Below are 22562 nucleotides of genomic sequence, written 5' to 3'. Positions count from 1 at the left end.
AGCCTGCCCGCCGGTCTTATGCGTGTGCTCGTGGAGGTCAACGGACACCCAGCCACCGCACTGATCGACACCGGAGCAAGTGCGGTCTTCGTGCGCCCCAACCTGGTGCCGCCTGGCACAATGCACCCGGAGCAGGGCGAACTACGCCTGGCCACCACCGCCCACACCGGACGGATGATCGGCCGCGCGGATATCAAGGTAAGCCTACGGGAGCTCGACACCAGGGTAAAGGCCATTGTAGTGCAGGATCTGAACGAGGAGGTCGTGCTGGGCATGCCGTGGTTAATTGACCAGGACGCCGTGCTTGAGCTACGTCATGCCCGACTCAACCTGGGCCGGACGGAACGCTACGTGGCTTACGCTATGGGACAGACGCCCGTGCCGGAAGGCACCATCACGACGTTAGCCGACATCCGTCATAATGTCCCTCCACAACACCAGGCCGACATAAACCGAGTGCTGTCGGGACGACCGGGCGTCTTCATGACAACAGGCCCGTTGAGACGCACCACGGTGGCAGAACACCGTATCCCGACCACCTCTGATCAACCAGTGTACGACCCACCACGAGGTTATGGTTTCCACGAACAGCGAGCCATCCGAGAACAAGTCACTGAGATGCTACTGAGCGGCGTTATCGAGCCATCACACAGTGCCTACAACTCCTGTGTCGTTCTGGCCTCCAAGAAGGACGGTACGAACCGGTTCTGCGTCGACTTCCGCCCCCTGAACGCCGTCACTGTTAGTGCCCCGCCCCCTCAAATCAGCGTCGAGGCCGCCGTGGCCGGACTGGGGAAAGCGTGTGTATTCAGCACGCTAGACTTAAAGTCCGGTTACTGGCAGGTGCCGATACGGCGCGAGGACCGGGAAAAAACGGCGTTCACGGTACCCGACGGACGCCGATTCCAGTTCCGAGCCATGCCCTTCGGACTGAAGTGCGCCCCAGCCACCTTCCAGACCATGATGACCAGGGTCCTGGAGGGCTACATCGGGGAGTTCGCCCTGGCATACTTAGATGACGTCATCGTGTTCTCGGAGTCGTGGGAGGACCACTGTCGACATCTGGCGCTGGTGATGGAGAGACTGGCCACCAATCACTTGACCGCTAATCCCGCAAAGTGCCACATTGGGGCGACCGAAGTCGATTTTCTGGGACACATAGTTAGCGAGGACGGCAACAGGCCACAACCGGGTCATCTCCGGCAGATAGCTGAAGCGGAAGTGCCACGCACGCGCAAACGGCTACAGCAATTCGTCGGTCTTATCAACTGGCTGCGAAACTATATACCTAATTTTTCGCAACGGATCGCGCCGCTTACAGACTTGTTGTCGCCCCAGACTCGTTATCGATGGACCCCGCCCGCCCAACTGGCCTTCGACGAGATAAAACAGGAGTTCACCCGATGCCACACACTAGCGCGCATAGACCCTGACCGGCCCTTGGTCCTACAGACCGACGCCAGCGCCCTCGGAACCGGCGCTGTACTGTTCCAGGTCGACGACCAAGGGGAGCGGCAAATAGTGGACTATGCTAGCGCTAAGTTTGGGGCAGCCGAAACACGCTACCACAGCAACGAACAGGAATGTCTCGCCGTCGTGTGGGCGATTAAGAAGTACCGCCCACACCTGGAGGGCCGTCCGTTTACGCTCCGCACGGACAACCGCTGCCTCACCTGGCTGCATACCATGCAGGGGCGGAAGGGGAAACTGATCCGCTGGGCACTGCTCCTACAGTCCTTCGACTTCGTCGTTGAGCACGTGCCCGGCGTCGAGAACCAGCTCCCCGACCTGCTCTCCCGTGAACCCGACACCAGCGAAGGGGTGGTGGATGACCACGACTGGGAAGACGTCCTGCCCCCAGACTACGCCACGGCACGAGGCGCCCAACAACCCGCCTACGCTCAGAACATCGTAGGCGAGGCCACGGACGACGCGCCTCCGAACACGGCCGCCGACGTAGACCGCCGCGTCTTAGAGGCCCAACAGCGATCTCCTGATGCCCACCGCCGTCGGCAATCGGCCGAGAGAGTGGGGCAGACGACCTGGCTCCTCCAAGGGGACAGGATAATGAATAGGTCTCCCGACCCGACGGGAACATGGAGGACCTACGTGCCACCGGAGGCCCGCGAGGCCGTGTTGCTGTTTCACCATGACCACGACCTCGCGGGACATCCGGGGGCAGATCAGACCCACCGGGCCATCGGGCAGTACTACCACTGGCCCGGGGTAGCTCGGGACGTCCGTGAATACATCAAGGGGTGCGAGGTCTGCCAGCAGCGCAAGGCTCGGCGTGGGGACGGGGTGCAACAACAACAACCCCGCCTACCGTCGACGCCATTCCAGACCATCGCCCTCGACGTGATGGGGCCCTACCCGCGCTCACCACGTGGCAAACGGTTCCTGATCGTCATCACGGACATGTTCACCAGGTGGACCGAGGCCTACCCCTGCGGCAACTCCCGGGCGGCAACCATCATCGGCCTACTGACCCGCGAGTTCCTTCCTCGTTGGGGCTACCCCCAATCCGCACTGACGGACAACGGCAGCCAGTTCCTGGGTGCACGTTGGAGGGACTGGTGTCGTGAGGCCCACATCGACCACCACACGACGCCCTCCTACCATCCAAGGGCGAACCCCACTGAGCGCCGGAACCAAGAGCTCAAGATCCAGCTACGACTCCGCCTCGGGGACGATCATGCTCAGTGGGACAGCCACGTCGCCGACGCGCTCTTCTGCGTCCGGAGGCGCGTGAACGCCGCCACCGGCATGACACCTGCGGAGATGGTACAGGGCCACAACCTCCCTCTGCCCGGCGAGTGGGCCACCCACGGCGTCCCCCACCCCGAGGAGCGAGGGGGAGAACGCGACCAACGGCGCACAGCTGAACATGATGCCGCCCGGCAACAGCAGGAACAGTATACCCAACATATCACCCCCCAGACCACCAGGGCACCACCCCCTCTACGGACGGGAGACCTGGTGTTCGTGCGGGTCCACCCGCTGTCCACCGCCCCGCGGAATTACTGCGCCGGACTCGCACCCCGTTGGCGGGGGCCCTACGTTGTCCAACGCCGCGTGGGAGCGACCTCGTACCGGATCAACCTGGGTGGTCGCCATGTCCGGAAAATTCATCGAGACGACCTCCGGCTAGCGGCCGTACCGGGTGCCCCGCCGCCCGATGGAGCGGATGACGACGGCCCAGTGGAACCCCGAGACGACGATGAAACAACTCCGGCCACCATGAGCCCGACGCCGCATGGGATGGGCCCCGCGGACGAGCCCCACCCCAACCCAAATGGAACCCCGGACCAGGCCGTTACCCCTCAAGGGGCTCAACGGGGCACCACGCGCCCCAAGAGGCTCTGCTTCGCCCCCACGACGGCAGGCGAAGAAGGCCACGGAGCTGGGCCCGCGTCTCAGAGGGGCGAGGGGTCGCCTGGCGAGAGAGTAGACCGCCCCCGCCGAAGACGACGCCGCCCTGCTCGGCGTCGGGGCTGTGTCCCCGACCGCGCCCCCGACGGGAATATGACGAGTCCCACAGGCGAAGTCCGCGTGACACGCCCAAGCGACGGCCCGGGAACCAGCACGGACAATCGGCTCGGCACGTCCGGCCCCGGGACGCCAACGCCCGGGACCCCCCCATCCGACCCGGCCACGGTCTTCATGGGCCCCGACGGGGATTCCAGCCGGAGCACGAATAGGCCACGACGGGAGCGCCACCCGCCGACGTGGCTCCAGGACTATGTGCTAGACGACAGCGAGCCGTGCGTCGCGACGCCGCCTCCCGGCCCAGCTGACATCGCAGGGATTGGGGCGGCGTCCCCATGCGCCGCGATGCTGCCTCCCGGCCCCGCTGCCTTCGCAGGGACTGAGGCAGCGTCCCCGTGCGCCACCGCTTCGTTCATCGCGACGCCGCCTCCCGGCCCAGCTGACATCGCAGGGATTGGGGCGGCGTCCCCATGCGCCGCGATGCTGCCTCCCGGCCCCGCTGCCTTCGCAGGGACTGAGGCAGCGTCCCCGTGCGCCACCGCTTCGTTCATCGCGACGCCGCCTCCCGGCCCAGCTGACATCGCAGGGATTGGGGCGGCGTCCCCATGCGCCGCGATGCTGCCTCCCGGCCCCGCTGCCTTCGCAGGGACTGAGGCAGCGTCCCCGTGCGCCAACGCTTCGTTCATCGCGACGCCGCCTCCCGGCCCAGCTGACATCGCAGGGATTGGGGCGGCGTCCCCATGCGCCGCGATGCTGCCTCCCGGCCCCGCTGCCTTCGCAGGGACTGAGGCAGCGTCCCCGTGCGCCACCGCTTCGTTCATCGCGACGCCGCCTCCCGGCCCAGCTGACATCGCAGGGATTGGGGCGGCGTCCCCATGCGCCGCGATGCTGCCTCCCGGCCCCGCTGCCTTCGCAGGGACTGAGGCAGCGTCCCCGTGCGCCAACGCTTCGTTCATCGCGACGCCGCCTCCCGGCCCAGCTGACATCGCAGGGATTGGGGCGGCGTCCCCATGCGCCGCGATGCTGCCTCCCGGCCCCGCTGCCTTCGCAGGGACTGAGGCAGCGTCCCCGTGCGCCACCGCTTCGTTCATCGCGACGCCGCCTCCCGGCCCAGCTGACATCGCAGGGATTGGGGCGGCGTCCCCATGCGCCGCGATGTTGCCTCCCGGCCCCGCTGCCTTCGCAGGGACTGAGGCAGCGTCCCCGTGCGCCAACGCTTCGTTCATCGCGACGCCGCCTCCCGGCCCAGCTGACATCGCAGGGATTGGGGCGGCGTCCCCATGCGCCGCCATATCTATGCAGCACACGTTCAAGTGCTGTATTTGGCTGAAGATACCAAGTGACGTCGGAGACTAATCGGCAAAACCGGGCTTCTCTAGGGGGGGGCGTTTGACGTCGTACCGACGCTACCCTTAAGCCGGTTTCACCCGATCAGTGGCAGGTTGCCCTTTCGGAGCGCATCCTCTCCAAACCCCGGACGAGTCAAGTGAGAGCTCCGCCACGGGACCTAATTCGATGCATAACTTATAAACATAATATAAGTACAATGATCAGTCCCGTTAATTTCAATCACCACCAACACTTTAATTACTTAGTTAATCAATGCGCATCAGTGTAATTACGTGTAAACAACAGTCGTCCACTGACTTATATTTTCAAACAGTTACTTGCTAGTTTGTCATATATCAAGCCCTCAGCAATTAGTTTCCAGATACTAATTTGTAATTAAGTACCTGGAACGATTTTTTTACTTAAACTTATAGTTGTAAGGTGATATAAGTGTCTTGGCGCGCGGCGCGGGGTGGTGGGGGTAGCCCGGAAGCTACCCCGCGCGGCGGCCATCTTCCGGCAGTCTTCTCCAAGCTCAGGCCCGGGGCGCAACTAACGTTCCGTGAGCGGCCATCATCTTTGAATTCAACGATCACTCATTCTGCCATGTGAGTAATTACCCCAAAACTTCCTTTTATTAGCTGCCCACGTGTCCCCGAGCCCTTTTTCCGCGGATCCGGGACTATCCCGACCGGCTTAAAGAGCATCGAGTGCAACTGCGCCACTGGCTCCACTTGCGGTACTGGCCGTCTCCAGTGAACTTTTTAATTAACATGTCGTGCAAATGCCTGCCGGTATCACGAGCGAATAATTTGTAACGCCAAGCTTCGTAACGCCATCACGCGACCCCCCATGGTAACATACGGCACTGGCCGCCTCCAGTGAACTTTTAACCCGCAAGACTGCCGCGGAGTTAGATCGTAGCGTAATAATTAATTAGTGTTTTCATTGGGTAACCCGGAACTTGTACCGTGTACCAACGTAACTTGTCATTCGTGAGTAACGACTAATAAAGTTACTCAGAAACGTCCCCGTGTGTAATTTCAGTGTTCTTGTAATCCCATCAGCCAGGCATGCAACCCCCTATATTGCTTAGGGCGTATCCAGCACCAACACAGTAAGTTCGTCGTCATCGTAAGCCGACTTATCTAGCGGACCACGCTGGGGCAGAAAGAACCCACGATTCATCTCATGGTCTAGTTCAGGCTAGCCTGGCGCCCACCGGACATTCAATCCACATACACGTCACTGCAACCCGCTAGATATTCCCCCTCAGCTCCCACAGAGAGACGGGCGGCGGCAACGCAGTAGTGAGTGTGTTCCCGAAGATCTGCCTCCCGTTTACGTGATGCGTACCTGACTCCGTGCAGTTGTAGAACGGTCCTGAAGACTTGTTCGACGGGGAAGCCCAAGATGTACATCAAGTTCTGCCATTCCCGATTACACCCGAACAAATCACCTTCGGCCAACCTCGGGTTTATTTATATATATTTATATTTCTCTGTTTATTTTAATGTAGCTATACTAACCTAACTAACCGTCCATAGTGTTTTGAAGTGTTTTAATGTAGCTAACCTAACCGACCACTTTTAATATTTGAATTCATTTTTCCTGCGCAAAAATAAAACAAATCCCGAAGTTGGCCGAAGGTGAATTGTTCGGGTGTAATCGGGATTGGCAGAACTTTATGTGCATCTTAGGTCTCCCGTTCTGACGGCATGTCTCAGATTGTCGAACCCACAAGGCTCGGCACGCAGACGGACGCCTACGAGCCGAAGCGCGGTCGCAGCGACAAGATGGCGGCACACAGCGCCAGGAGCAGGTGGGTAAGGCGGGCAGGCGGGTGTCCGGCCGCACCGTTGCACAGCCGGGAGTCGCACGTGTACACCCGCTCCTCGTTCAGCTTGGTGGCGCGGCTCACCGCGTCGTACGTCACCGGCTCGTTGGTGACGCAGTTCCGGTAGAACATCTCCATGTCACCTGCGGACAACAACCACCCGTACGTCAACAACCTCGACCGACGGATGACATAACCTCCAAAATATTAGCCGTCAAACTTTACTATCTTAAATGTTTTTAAGAATATTCATTTGTTTATCTACTTCCATTAACTTACGTTTATACAATTTTTTAACAACTGAAAATATTTCAACAAAAATCTGAGCGAAAAATTAAGTTTAATCGTTTATTAAGAGCTTTAGTTTCATGATCGTCAATATATTGATACAAGATCAATTTTCACCAGTATTTAAGATTGCAGTGTGAATTTTAATGTGCACTTACACCAGAGATTGGGGAAATATACAGATTGAGCATAAATCTGATTATAGGCGATGGAGATGAAGCGGGGAGGGGGATATCTGTAAACTACATGTACCAATATGGCGGCCGTTTGTTTATATGTGTATCTGTTGTACCTGCATTGGAGGTTAAATCATAGAAAAATGTCAACTCATTTGTATTATGACATTTGTACTATGATGATTCGTTTTGGACTTTTAATATACATAAACATACTAACCAGTAATATATAAGTATTTAACGCTCATTATAAGTATTTATTTTATAATATATTCATAACATTTTTTTTTATTTTAGTCGCTAACAATGACATCCACACTTCATTATTTTTTTTAATTGGTCGTTATTTACGTTTTGCTGAATATTCATTGATATCACGACTCAAAATGGCCACATGAACATTAGTACGACCAACTGTCAACAGGTGGTGCTAGCAGTAAAAGTAATCGGTAACTATTCATCCATTGGAAATGCGTCCTTCCACGTTATGGCTGTATTTGGTAGGGGATTTAGGAAATGTGCGTGCTATGGGCGTGTCACTATGTACTAGGATACAGCCTCGATGTGCCGCAAACACGACCCAAGACCATCACCTGGAAAGAAAGCAGCTTTACAGTGTACATGTCCGCCATCCGCCACCTGGACGACACTGGATCATATACCCAACTATTTGGTTTCATCAGGTGCAACCAATTACTCGCACAGATTATTAAGTAAAATGATGGAGCATCATCGATTTTTTTCCCTTCGCGAATCGATGTTCCAATTAAAAAAAACTACTAAAAAATAAACTTTAATTTCATGGTGTGTGGTTATGCATTTCGTTATCAAAGTCAAGATGTCTTCATATCAAATGGCAATAATGTTCATTTTTTGCTGATACCACTTCATCGGACATGAATGAATGGGTACGTAGTGTTTGGGGGTTTTCGTTATCAAAGTCAAGATGTCTTAATATCAAATGGCAATAATGTTCATTTTTTGCTGATACCACTTCATCGGACATGAATGAATGGGTACGTAGTGTTTGGGGGTTGGCAGTAATGGCTTGCAGGCAGAGAAGAAGAAAAAAAGAGACAAAGATGGCGGCGCGTGACAAACTGGAGTATTATAAAGTGTATTCGCAACATGAGAACGTCGCGGTCAGATGTTGCACACCGTGGGCAAGTACTAAAAGCCTCGCTCACATATATTTTTTTGTAAAAAATACATGAACAAATATATGAAACTACGTGACCACTTGTTTCTGTGACCATAAGGTCAAAAGGAGGCGTAGAGTGGCTGATCAGGTGGATAGGGGGAGATAGGAAGGGGTAGAGGGGGAGACAGGGAGTGACAGGTAGGGGTAGAAGGGGTGACAAGAAGAAGGATAGGGGGAGACAGTAAAGGGTAGAGGGGGAGACAGGGAGGGGAAGAAGGGGTGACAAGAAGATGGATTGGGGGAGACAGGAAAAGGTAGAGGGGAGACAGGGAGGGGAAGAAGGGGTGACAAGAAGATGTTTTTTTTTCCTAACCTAAGTTAAAACTAAGTGTGTAAGGGAGGGGTCTAGGTAGGGAAGACTCTAAGTGCGTCTCAGGGCAAGCCCTATACGCTCTAAACATGCGGGTTTTTAACCATGCAGAAAAGGTCACGTGCATCATGTGCTAGGAGGGGATTGGCCAGCCATGGCAGACGTTTTCGCCATGACTAACTCCCCTCACACTTAATTCTAGACTAAAACTAGATAAGTTGGGCCCAGGTAAAACCTCCATAGACAGAGGGAAAACCCTGGGCACATACATGCGGGATGCAAAGGTCATGCATTATTACAAGCAGGTGGATTACAGGAATAGAAGGATGGTCCTGGAAGAAGAGTGGGGCGTGGTAGAAGTTCTACTATGCAAGGGGTGGGGCACTTGGACTTATAGTCCGCATTGGTTTGGTCAGGTCTGGTCATTTTGGGGGCGGCTTATGCCGTTTCCCGTCGTGCTGCCAGTTAGCACTCATTGTGGCTGTGTAATATGATCGTGTAAGTGGGGCGGTCGCGAACTGTGGCGTCGGACTAGACTCCAGAGTGGTGACATAGCTTCAGGTCGACCTGTCGCCAGTAAAAGGCTGTCGGTCAGTTAGAGAAATTGCCACCATCTGTCATTGAAAAGTCCTAGCTGCAGTACTACGCTGTGTGAGCTGCGGTCGCGAGCAGGGCATCGAGCCAGACTCCAGAATGGTGACATAGCTTCAGGTCGACCTGTTGCCAGCAAAAGGCAGTCGGTCAGTTAGAGAAATTGCCACCATCTGTCATTTAAAAGTCCTAGCTGCAGTACTACGCTGTGTGAGCTGCGGTCGCGAGCAGGGCATCGAGCCAGACTCCAGAATGGTGACATAGCTTCAGGTCGACCTGTTGCCAGCAAAAGGCAGTCGGTCAGTTAGAGAAATTGCCACCTTCTGTCATTGAACACAAGAAGATGGATTGGGGGTGACAGGGAGGGGAAGACAGGTTGAGGAGGAGGGAGAAGGAGAGAGAGAGACGTACCGTTCTTGTCGCGCATGGAGACGATCTCGCAGCCGGTGTCGCACTCGTGCGTCTGGACCCGCAGCGGGTCGAAGTTGCCCGTCGAGCACACGTCCGAGTTGTGGTCGTAGGGGCTCCAGCTGCACACGTAGCACTCCACGGCCTCCGCCCCTGCGGACAGAGCAGCCACGGGCTAGGGCTAGCGGCGCCTCTCCCACATGGGGAAGGCTTAGATGTACACCAAGTTCTGTCCCTGCCCGAACACGCCCGGATATTCACCTTCGGCCAACCTTTGGTTTATTTATAGATATTTATATTTCTCTGTTTATTTTAATGTAGCTATACTAACCTAACTAACCGTCCATAGTGTTTTAAAGTGTTTTAATGTAGCTAACCTAACCGACCACTATTAATATTTTAATTCATTTTTCCTGCGCAAAAATAAAACAAATCCCGAGGTCGGCCGAAGGTGAATATTCGGGCGTGTTCGGGCAGGGACAGAACTTGATGTACATCTTAGGCTTCTCCTCTCACGCGACCCCCCTGGCCCGCAACAGGGAAGAGTCGGGACAAACGAGAAGGCCCACATAAGTGAAGGATCGGTGCTGCCATCTTTGGCGGATGCCGCCAACCAAAGTCCACATAGTATTGGCTGTTTGATAAACTTTAAACAAGATGGGCCGTATTTTTAATAAAATTATTTGTAAATCAGGTCCAAAGCCAGAGTTTAGCATTTTTGAAAAGTCTTTTTTTTTCTCGCTATTTTGGGAGTCGTTTTATTTATGTTCTTTGAGTTCAGAAATGTAGTTGAAAGCACAATAAATTTGCATATATTTCTCACGCTCAGCTATATTTGAAAGTATTGTGCGTTAAATTTGGTGTCCGAGTTTAGTGTTGTAAGTTTTTTTGCAACATTAGAACACCGAGGTTAGATTATACACATCACTGATGAGTACTGAAAGACTCACATACATTATTTTAATTAATTTTTTCTTTACCAGCATTTCTTCCCCTTTTCCAGTCCTTATCCAAGTGTTGCCAAAAGTTTTCCTCCCATTCCTTTTTGCTCGTTAGTATAATTATCAGCACTTCGACCACACGCATTAGCTGCAGGGCTATCTACAGTAGAGTGATAAAAATAATCGATTGTTGCCGACGCAATAGTGAAGTTTGGTATACCTAAGAGTCACGATTTTGAATTAGAATTTTTGATGGGTATTGGCGACTAAATAACACCAGTGTTCAGGGAAATTTTTTTTTTAAACGTGGAATCAGGGAATTTTTCATTGCAGGTTTGTAATCCACCCTGATTACATCTCGTGTCCGAAATATACAATAAAACAATAACAATGTACAGCAATACTCTCTGGTTTGGTAGTGTGTCACGTCCAACGGTCTGCCAGGCACTAAGGGCGACACTGGCTCCATCATTACAAGTCTTTTAGCCTCTACGCGCCAGGCAGCGAGCAGGCCTGCAGTATCATTATAGGTAGCGCTACTTCATGGAGTTTTAAGCGGCAATCTTAAAATTTATTAGTTTGGCAGAAATTATCCTACTAACTACACTTTGTACCAAATTTTTCATACCTAAAAAAATTGGTTGGTGTACTTATGTACGCGCGTTTGAAGTATTAGAAAACTAAGTTAAATTTTTGATGCACATAATTAATAGAAAAAAATTATTAAACAGTCTGGAGTAATATTATAAATATGGTTCGTAAAGTATAAATTCATTCAATTTTTTTTTTAAATACTCAGTATTCAATATAAAAATGAACACATAAAAAATTCATTATTTAATTTAGTAAAATATATTAAAAATTAATTAATAATGAAATCAATAAATATTATGAATATTTATTATAACTTATTTATTTTGATTATTTAAAAATAATAAGTAAATTTATAATGCAAATAAATTATACATACTGAAAAATAACCTCACTTAGACTACACTTACATGAATATTCTCTAAATTAGGCATACACTTGAAAAAGTTTATAAAAACAATTTTTATCACCAATATTCACAATAAATAAATGTTTTTAATGATATGGACCAGTATCAATATCAATCACTAAAGTATAAGATCTAAAAGCATATATATATATATATATATATATATATAATTTGTATGTAGCCTTTTATTATTCTAGAAAAAATTGCATGGTGTACGCGCATCGTAAAAAATCACTAATTTTTTTCCAAAACGCGCCCAAAGAAGAATAAATTTAAAAAAAAATTGTGAAAATAATTTTTTAACCTTATTTACCCCTGTACTAAGAAATTAATGTTATAAATGAAACAATGACAGCAAATATCCACAGGAAAGAGCAATGGCTCTTGAATGATAGGTATGCGTAATCAGAAACTTTTGATAAATATTGAACAGTTTACAAAACGTTGCTTTAACTCAAAAATTCTGCATGTTGATTGGCCCCTTCAGAGAATCTCAATACGAATAATAACCGACAAAACGATAGAGGATGCATGAACTACTGTAAACAAGAGTAGGAAGGGTACATGATGGAGCAGTGATGTGATTGGTCGTGAGTTGTGGAAGCAACTCCTGGGAGAAATGCTAGGGGTGAGGATGAGTGGGAAGGTGAAGTAGAATGGAAGACGGGAGGGAGTGATTGGTCAGGAAGGCTGTTAGTGGTAGGTATTCGCTGTAACATTAAAGCTGGGTTTACGATTGATTTCCTTAAGAATTATAACTTAACATCGAGCACACGATTAAGTCAAAACTACATTTTCCAGTTTATGATTGACATAGAAGCAAGGGCGCCCATATGATAATTTGTAGGGGGGGGGGGGGGGGCCAGACTTAGGGGTATGAAGTATTTTAAATATTTTGGAAGACTAACTGCGGCTTGTTACTAGCCATAAAATAGTTCCAGTTCTGACCCTGTTAAAAGTTTTTGTCCTGTTACTAAAATACTACACCACAGTACTCATTCGCCATAAAAAAAAACTTTACTGGCTACTTTATTAATTAAATATTAACTATTTTATTGAAACAAATGATTTTTTAGCAACACAAATGCAGGAATACAGTCCTTATATTTTTGCAGCGTCTCGGGTACACGAATATCATGAATACAATCTTTCAATTAATTGCTCTCTTTACCCCTAAATAAATGTCGCGTACAAATTAAATTAAAATAATTACAAAGTTTAAAACGTGTTGGTCAAAAGATTTAACTTTGGGAGAGAAACGATTTAAATATGTTATCACAGTCAGAAAATAGTTGTTTTTAAATGTAACACCTGAACTACGCTTATAATTTTAGTCAAAAATTGTTTCACAATTAAATGAATATTACTATGTTTCGATATGAATCATAATTGCTTATCATTTAGAATTAGCACAAATGGATTCAGTAGTCGAGGACTATAAGTTTATTTAGTGATAGTAAAGCGCAGAAAAAAATTAGTTTATTATTAAACTAGACAATTTAACCAAACAGTATTTAGAGGTTAAGGAATTAGTGACACCAAAACCAATGAAATTAATCGAAAATTACTAAATACTGACACAATTCATATATCAGCTTTCCACAGAAGAGTTTAGTTCGGCGCAATTAATCCACACAAAACTGGACACTATGTCAACGCGTATTTTAAGAATATAAGAAGATCTAAATCGCAGTATAAATTTTTTTCGTGTCGTGTGGTGCGGGCCCCCATTTGTGGTGCGGGCCCATAGGGTACAGCCTAGATAGCCTGCGCGTAAATACGGCCCTGATAAACCCTTAAATAACATGTTCAGTACCTAACTTCAGAATTAATAGTACACTAGAACCTCGATTTTACGGAACCCGGACTCAACGAAGCCGCGATTTTACGAATACATTTTTCAGGAACCATCTAAAATTCGGAAAATTTGACACCAAAATATATTTAATAAAAAATTTAAAAAAACGCAATAAAAACATATAAAAATATTAATTTTTAATGCACAGCGTATTCATATTTTAAAGCTAATACAACAGCCATTTACCGTTAGTGAATATTGTATAAGTTATTGCGGCATCAAACACAAAATCGAAAAGAAAAAATGGACTAGGTACACTTTATTTGTCGCAAAGTTCGAAATTTCTTCGATTGAAAAATTATGTCAAGGCCGTAAAAATATTTATTTTACCGCAAATGAACTATACTCAACATTCCTTGCCCATTCCAACATTTCCAGCTCGTGAGCATAGCAACTTAGCTTGAAACCTTGTGAAGCGAGAGAGAAAGAAATAGAGCTGTAGCAAACCGTATGTATTCGTTACTGAGTAACGGGTGCGGCATCTAGTACCGAGTAACGAAACGTTACACACGAATGCATTTCGTTACTCGCATCTTTCGTATGTTTTACGCATGCGCGCGCTTATTCGTTACAAAGAACGATGTTTGTTTATTAATAAAAGTATAATTTGGAAATTCGTCGTCCCAAGTTTTTTTTACTGTTTATTAAAGGTATTGTGTGTGTAGACAAAGTTTTAGATTCGAACAGAAACAACGTAAAGTATTTTTTACAAATTATAAATATGTTTGTTTTTGTTTTTTATTATCGCGTATTTTCACGTTTTATGGCCTTATCTTAAAAGATACATTATAATAAAGCCGCTCTAATGAGATTTAATTGTTTCTTGGTTTTAAAGCTTTTAAAGCTGTTAATTATCAAATATTTTTAATTGTTTATATTCGATTTATTTTTATTTACGTGACGTCATACTGTACGCGTACGAAATACGACTCGATTCGTTGCTGTTACATAACATAGCATGTGCCATGTTATGCGGTATCAGAAGTAACGAATAACGATACGAAAGTAACGAGTACTAATTGTTATAGTAACGAATACATACGGGTACACATTTTTTCGTTACTTTTACACCTCTAGAAAGAAACGATATTGAGTAGCTACTTCCTCTCCTTTCCGCTAATCTCCAGCAACCCATGCCATTATCTTGACATGTGTTGCATTCATTACCTTCGCTGCATCGGTTTCCCAGTAAACAACGCTCAAAAATGGTATAAGTGACGCAGCAAGTAGACGTGACGAGCGGATTTTCAACTAAGCTTTTTTTTTTAACTTACTATACAAACAAATAATTCCCTATGGCTATCACAAATTCAAGGGCTTCTCGCACTAAAATGTACTGTGTTTTTAATGAATGTCTGTCGTTACAGAGCAGCGTTTTTCTTCACCAAATAAGCCTATGATGCTATGATCACTTTTATGAAACAGTACAGGTGTACACTGAACTGTGTGCTTGTTCTCCTCGATTATGTTACTAAAAGTGCGTTCACTAATATTTTTCAAGCCGATCTGTTAAAGATTAACTGATAAATATGATAAGGTGAAGTCTATAAAAATGCAAGGCAGGGAATTCTTCCAGCTCATCAACCCGACTCTGGAAAGTCTCGTCTGTGTTCAGTCGTCTCTGGCAAGGAGTGGACAAGTTTTCAAACTCAAATATAAATTTATTTTAGTAGCACGCGTCTTACGAAAAAAAGATATCCAAGAAAGGCATGTCGGACAACCTACTGTCACCACACAAAAGTTAACATGATGCAATGTGTGGTGCAACTGTGTTTAGTCGCTGTGATGTCACTTTTATATCACTCGTGCAATGAGGCAAGTTGTGGAATGTTAAAAAAAAATAAGGGGAACGCAGGGGAGGGCAGAGGGCAGACGGCAGTCTTGTTTTTACTATTTAATATTATATATATTCCGTTCAATAAATTATAACCTATATCTTCAGGGGGTGGGGTGTTTAAAATTTTATGAAGATAACGATTTTACGAATGCAATCCAAGCGACCGTGAGCGTACGTAAAATCGGGATTCCAGTGTAAACTGCTTCCGAGTCTACTGAAGGTAGCGGAATCCTTATACCTTTAAACACTTTTGAAGGGAAAAAGTGGTTTTCCTCTAAATTCAAAATTCCAACATAAATTTTACGTTGTAGACTTTTCTGAGCAATAATTATTATTTGAGTAACTTTAAAGGTGTAAGCTTACCTTAAAAATTGTGAATATTCTGAGCGGATGTGACGAATGAGGAAAACTAAGAAACACTACATAATAACAATGGTTTTTATCTTTACACTTTTCACTGATTTATTTACACTTAAGTTATTTATACTGACTGAATACACTAAACTAAATCTAGACCAGATGCATAAAACTGTAGACCTAAAGACTATTAAAAAATCTCTTTTTTGAGATGTTATTTGTGAACATACACATTATTATGACGAAAAAGTAGCAAAACATTTCGCCGTCTACAAGCAGATGTCAACTGTCGCGTCGTCTAACTCTGACTGGTCTAAATCTGTTGTGTTGTGTTATCGCGTGAGCTTGGGTAGCATTACGAAGGGGAATGACTCGCCACGGGCGTTGCGCTTGAACAGCGTTTTCTCCCTGTACACACCTTATATCGCAGCAGCATAAACTAATGCTTGGACTAACATAAAAAATTAAGTAGACGTGTAAAAAAACGATATACAATAATATCTTCGTGTTGAACCACTTCTACATAATACCGAATTTATATAATTTTTTTTAAGTAAAACACCTGACTACACTATTTTTTTTTTCCTTCCCTGAAAGCTAGGGGGGGGGGGCACGGCCCCCCCCCCCCCCTGCCCACGGGTATGGGCGCCCTTGCATAGAAGTCGTTAATTCCAATCAATCACAGCACAAAACACAATATGGTCGGCCATTGTTCGAAATGGAGAAGCAGGATTGAAATAGGTTATTGACAATTCCAAGTCATTATGCTACAACGGATTTGAAATTACCTGTCATGTTCATGATATGTGAAATTTTTTTCCCAAGTATTTTCTTTCATTCTTACTACTTTAAATTCTGATCTTCTGCGATCGTAGAGATGCGGATAACCGCGCACCAAGTCGATCAACAAATCATCGCCCGATTTTTCTTCTATCATTACATCATCTTCTACTGAAATGTCAAATTCTGTTGCATAAGAATGTTCACTCATGTCTAAATTAATTCGTAATTACAAATATACGAATTCTAACCAAAAATACTGCCTCGCTCGGTCCAATACCGAGACATAAACTTCCGGCTGAAAGGTTCCGGTTTGTTGTGATTGGTCGCTTCCCTTGAGTCTTAACGAAAAATATAAAATATAACCATTTCTGTTAAGTTTTAAGGCATCACATGGTTCGCGCACGACTCGTCAAAATTCACACACGACAATCATAAACCATTCCACTAGTTTACATAGAGTCATATGTTAAGTACACGACTGAGTATTAAGTCTTAATTCTTAATTTTCAATCGTAAACCCACCTTAACTACATACTCGGGTGTAATCGGAATGGAAGCGGGATGCAGGAATACTTGTTGGGTTTAAGGCATGCTTTGGCTAGACGTGGAGGGGGGAAGGATGGGTAGATAACGTCACGTGCCCAGATGGCTCTTTGTACCGGTTTTACGTCAAGCATGATCTCAAATTGCTACGCCCTTCCTACTCAAGAGAATCTCACGTCAACACAGAAGAGATCAAATAAACTTACATCACAAAGCATTCATATACTATATAAATCCAATCACTGTAAAGTCGGTGTACGGACGATAATTTTACGTGATAACGTCATAAGAAAACATTGATGAAAAATTGCATACTTTTTAATATTCAAATATTATTTACAGTTTTTGCAAATTTAATTTAAATAATTTGTTTAAATATAATCACTAACAATTAGTTTAAAAAGCCCGCCTTAACCTGTTTGATATTATAGAAGATTTTCTCGCACGGAAATCACGTCTACGCCGAGAGCCAAGATGTCACACGTCAACAAATGATATCCCCCTGCTGCCGGCAGGGCCACATTTAACCTTGTAATTAAATTTGGCTTTATTGAGGTTAATAGCTTTTAGTTTTATATAGTTTTATTTTACGTATTTTTACGTTTTTATTTTTTATTTGATGTTAATCCATCTCTTTAAATAATGGTTGTGACTGTTAATATTTTATTTTAAGCTAAGCGCTTTATTTTGTAACTATGGATTGGTAATTACGTGATATCGATTGTGTTTCGCATGAATTCCACTTGGTGCGCTCCCGACGGTTTGGCAATGACGTCAGCGACGCGGCCGGCCGGGAGTGGGAGGTATCAGCTGGAAGCGAGGACTATTGGCGAGACTCGTGTGAGAACGGAGCATGTGACGGCGCGGACTGAAGAGCCGGGCGGCAGCGGGCGGCTATGGGCAGGGTCAGCATGGAGACACCACGCAGGACGACAGGGCAAGGGATTGCCCGGCGATGCACACTTCGTACAAGGTAAAAAGAGGCGGCTGTATTGAGTTTTTCCCTCGTGGTGTTAAACCAACTGTTGCGAAGATCGTAATTTGATTTTATGCCCATGCTGAACTTTTCTACTTTGGACGGAACTTTTGCACCCTTTTTGTGAGAAGAGGCCCATTTTTTTTAATGTCACACATTGGTGATGTGATGACGTGTTTTTGTTAACGGTCGCCCGTTTGCCTGTTTTGTGGGACACGAAAGTGTTTTTAAAATAATGCGGCGTTTGGAAAATTGTAGCAACGTTTTGAGACTTTGGCGAAATTAGCGTATTTTCAATTGGACTTTACTAATCCTAATGACTTTCTGCAGTATTATAGAGTGCATACGAGAGAGTTTTGCCGCACGCACGGACTGAAGTTAGTGCGTAATTTATTCATTTTTACGGAACAGTATGTCGGCGAGGCATTAGACTGTCTAGTTTATTGAAGAAGGTCAGCGAGCTGGCGGACGTCTAGAATGGTAACATAATGGCAAGCTTGTAGTGACAAATTATTTCAAGAGAACAATTAATGAGAGCTGAAAAATACGTTTAATTCATGTTTTGTATTAGAACATTTTATGTAGAATTTTATATGGAATTTTATATAGCTTTATATATTTTTTATAATTGGTATTAAGGTAGGCCATCTTACATTAACCTTTTTTTGTGGCCACACCTCACGACCTTCGTTGTGATCATTTAATTATTAGTAAGGCCGTTGTTAATATTTACATACATAGATATATGTTATCATTATTTGTTTTTTTATAATATTTAATCTGTAATGAGTATTTTTGAGAATGGGTTAAGAGACTGCCATTATGATCGCCCTTTTTTTGTAACCAAACGTGTATTGTTATATATAGTAAATGCTAATTTTTGAAAATTATTTTTTTTAAATAGTAATTACCCAAAGTCTTGCCTTCATTTTGGAATTATGTTTGCTCTGCTTTTTATGCTTTAAAGTTTTTGGCCTGACCCCTGGGCATTGGTATGGGGAATTTTTTATTGTGTAGCATTTCATACCTTTTCATAATTGTTGGAATTTCCCTTCGCGCCCAGAGTGGGTCGGGGACGCAACCCCTCTTCCAAGTTAGCAGGAAGAAGGGTTACACCTGCAACGTCCGCCACGTTTCCCACCACCGAGTAACCCCGAGCTTAGCTACGGGAACACGTGATCGGGTCGCTACCACAACGCCGAAATACCATAACGCCGAATGTCAAAATTGACCACAACGCCGACAGCTAGAAAACTGCTGTGTACCACAACGCCGAAATAACAACTGAATGAATTTGTGTGTGTTTCTTAAATGTACCTTGACGCCGAAATACCACAATCAAACCTAACCTTACCTAACCTAACCTAGCGTAATATAACCTAACCTAACATAACCTAGTCTAACCTAACCTAGTCTAACCTAACCTAGTCTAACCTAACCTAGTCTAACCTAACCTAACTTTTGTGGCAGTCCTGCAATTACATTTTTCGGTGTTCTGGTAATTCGGCGTTGTGGTACACAGCAGTTTTCTAGCTGTCGGCGTTGTAGTCAATTTGGCATTCGGCGTTGTGGTGCGTCCCCTACGTGGTCTGACCAGGAGAGTACGAAGAAGGAGGGGAGGGGGTAGAGCCACTTTGCCCGCTACTTGCTTTCAAATTATTTCCATTTGTCGGAGGGAGAGAGACATTTCTGCCCCCCGCCCCAAGGCACGCTCAAGGATCTGATCAGTGCCAATCGCCACCGAGTACTTGGAAAGTTACTCACCCTGCATTTGTGATGACTGCAAAACTGTTTGTGAGTGGCTTCGTGACAGTGTTGCCACTGGTACATTCAAGAAAAATTTTAACACTTGGATTGATTTAAATCATTCTCGACCAAGATTCCAAGAATTAGCTCACATGTCGTTGCTAGCAAACAATACCGCCTGACACTTTTAAACAAATTTGAGTTATTGGTTACAAACATTCGTTCTAGGCGGACGTTTCGCATCGACCGATATAATTTTCACGGCAAATATCCTCGGGAAAACAGCAACGTCGCACAAATATGGAGCAGTAGGCTACATGCTGAGGTGATGATAGTGGAGTTGGTTACCCTTGCTTCATAGTAAAAAAAAATTTGGTTGTCTGTAAAGTCGGTTTACGGACGATAGTTTAACGTAACAACGTCATAACAAAACATTGATTAAATGATTGCATACTTTTATGAATAAAATTGAATCATTTTTATTGAATTATTACTATTTTGTATGGATACAAAGAAGGAGTGAAATGAAATCTACAATTTAATTGATAAATTTACTTTTATTTGCGCTCATGAATTCAAATAACACACTTTCGCATTTATAATATTAGTAGGGATGCCAGGTATGTAAGAAAGCCTGGGCAACATTGTTTCTTGGGTTATACATGTTACGGTTTAATAGACGTAGATAAAGTACTCAATTTAGTCGTTTTTCTCTGGTTTCAGCAATCAACATATTTATTGGATAAAAAAAAACTAATGCAGCTTTTTTGCAGTTTTTTTCTGAAACCGGTATATGAGTTTTCGAGTACTTCTTCCATACTCACATTCGCTCTTAAAATATTAGATTGGGTAACGAAGGACAGAAGAAAATAAATATTACGTAACTTTACTGCTTCAAATGTGAGTTTCTAGCACATATGTTAAAATGAAAGGACGTTTACAATAAGTGTATATTCGAAACCATAATGAGTGTCAGCTCCTGAGATCTCGCTACCTTTATTAATGGTTTTTAATTTTCTGCAGCTTTACAAAACTACGCCCATGAGGTCTGTGTCTGGACCGTATGCACGTATCTGAGCCCACGGGAGTTGTGAGATAAAACAAAATGGGGTGTGGCTGTGTCATGGACACGGCCGTGTGTTGTACGTGAATACGTGTACCTAACAGGTAATATTTTCTATACAAAATATAAAATACGCTATTTTATGTATGTTATAATCATGTTTTTATTATAATTTTAACACCTTATATATTCACTGTAACTATTTTACACTATTTTTTTATATATGCAATCGATAGATTTTGAAGAGAGCTAAAGTTTGAAACTTAAACGAACGTCGTAGCTTCTCCGAGTCAAAAGTTATACTAAAATGAAAATCTCGAAACGCAGCGAAACGACCTCAAAATGGCGCTGCTTCCCCCTCCACCGCGCGCGATGCATCACAGTCCTCGCTTAGCGTAACGAATTCTTTGATCCTTTAGCTATCCAGCTGTGTATTAAATTTAGGATGAAGATGATAGATATGTAGCTGCAACACCAAACTGTATCCCTCCAATTTTGTTATCATATGTTTTTTTTAATTGCCTCCCACTATGTAAGCAATTTTAAAGACGTATTCACGTCAAAAAAAACTTGCGGAAAGGTCATGCCAGGCACAGCCAACGCTCAAAACACGCAGCTGTTAATGCACGCGTGCACAGCAAGTTGCATAGACACCTGGCGACCTTACCATTTCGTTTAAACAGTCCCGGCACCATTTAAAATGCACACTGACGTCAAACCCATAAGCATCCGAACGTTAACGGTCATCGTGTCTCAAATTTCACACTCAGTACTCCTTAGAGCTCGAGTTACACTACTTAGGATTCTCAACTTTTATTTTGCAAACATTAGGTATTTAAAGCATGCATGACTTTTTTTAACACCTTATAAATAAAATCAGGAAAAATATTAAACACTTTACCTTCTAGCGGGGTTCTTTTTATAATCACTGAACATTTTTAAAATTTAATTTAAACAATCAACTTGACCTAAAATTAATTTGTTTCTCCTGTTGAATTCTCATTTTGGATGGATGAAAAAAAAACCATAGCCATTTGTTGAACAAAGTTGCAGATTTACAAACAATCAATTAGCAACCGCGCTGCTCTTCGTGCGTGATCCAGTCGCATCAGACGAGTGCCTGCGGCCTGAGACACGCGGTATCAAACAAGCATCGTCACGGACAAACAAGTGTCAGACACGTCAAACAGCCGCTACTGTGCGAGTGCATGGCACGCGTTCGTTTTTTTTTTTCCTAACCTAAGTTAAAACTAAGTGTGTAAGGGAGGGGTCTAGGTAGGGAAGACTCTAAGTGCGTCTCAGGGCAAGCCCTGGGGTGAGGGGTGAAGGGTGATTGATGAGGGGAGGGCCGAGAGGGGAGAGAGGAGAGAGTTGTGGGGAGGGGAAGGAGAGAGAGGAGTGAGGTGGGGAGAGGGGAGTGAGGTGGGGAGAGGGGATATATGAGTGCAGGTGGGGAGAGGAGATATAGGAATGTGGGTGGGGAGAGGAGATATAGGAGTGCGAGTGGCGACAGGAGATATAGGAGTGGGGGTGGGAAGAGGGAAGATAGGAGTGGAAAGAGGGAAGATAGTGGGCCGGGAAGAGGGGAGAGAGGAGTGTGGGTGTGGAGAGGAGATATAGGAGTGTGGGTGGGGAGAGAGAAGATAGGAGTGGGGGTGGGAAGAGGGAAGATAGGAGTGGAAAGAGGGAAGATAGTGGGCCGGGAAGAGGGGAGAGAGGAGTGTGGGTGTGGAGAGGGGATATATGAGTGCGGGTGGGGAGAGAGAAGATAGGAGTGGGGGTGGGAAGAGGGAAGATAGGAGTGGAAAGAGGGAAGATAGTGGGCCGGG

The 22562-nt window shown here is 45.7% G+C and overlaps 1 protein-coding gene across 1 annotated transcript in view; it reads right to left on the bottom strand.

Annotated features, from left to right (window-relative positions):
• Positions 1–6126: 6126 nt before the first annotated feature.
• LOC134540943 (uncharacterized) overlaps positions 6127–22562 on the bottom strand; it is a 148166-nt gene continuing 131730 nt past the window's right edge. The window contains exons 4-5 of the mRNA XM_063384028.1: positions 9633–9782; positions 6127–6798 (exon numbers count right to left, since the gene is read on the bottom strand). Of these exons, the coding sequence (XP_063240098.1) occupies positions 6584–6798; positions 9633–9782 (365 nt within the window). The 3' untranslated portion in view covers positions 6127–6583. The remainder of the gene's footprint in view (positions 6799–9632; positions 9783–22562) is intronic.

Source organism: Bacillus rossius, chromosome 17 (genome assembly GCF_032445375.1).
Source record: "Bacillus rossius redtenbacheri isolate Brsri chromosome 17, Brsri_v3, whole genome shotgun sequence".
Classification (NCBI taxonomy): Eukaryota; Metazoa; Arthropoda; class Insecta; order Phasmatodea; family Bacillidae; genus Bacillus; species Bacillus rossius.
The sequence above is the reverse complement of the archived record's forward strand: the minus strand, read 5'-3'. Positions and strand labels throughout refer to the sequence as shown.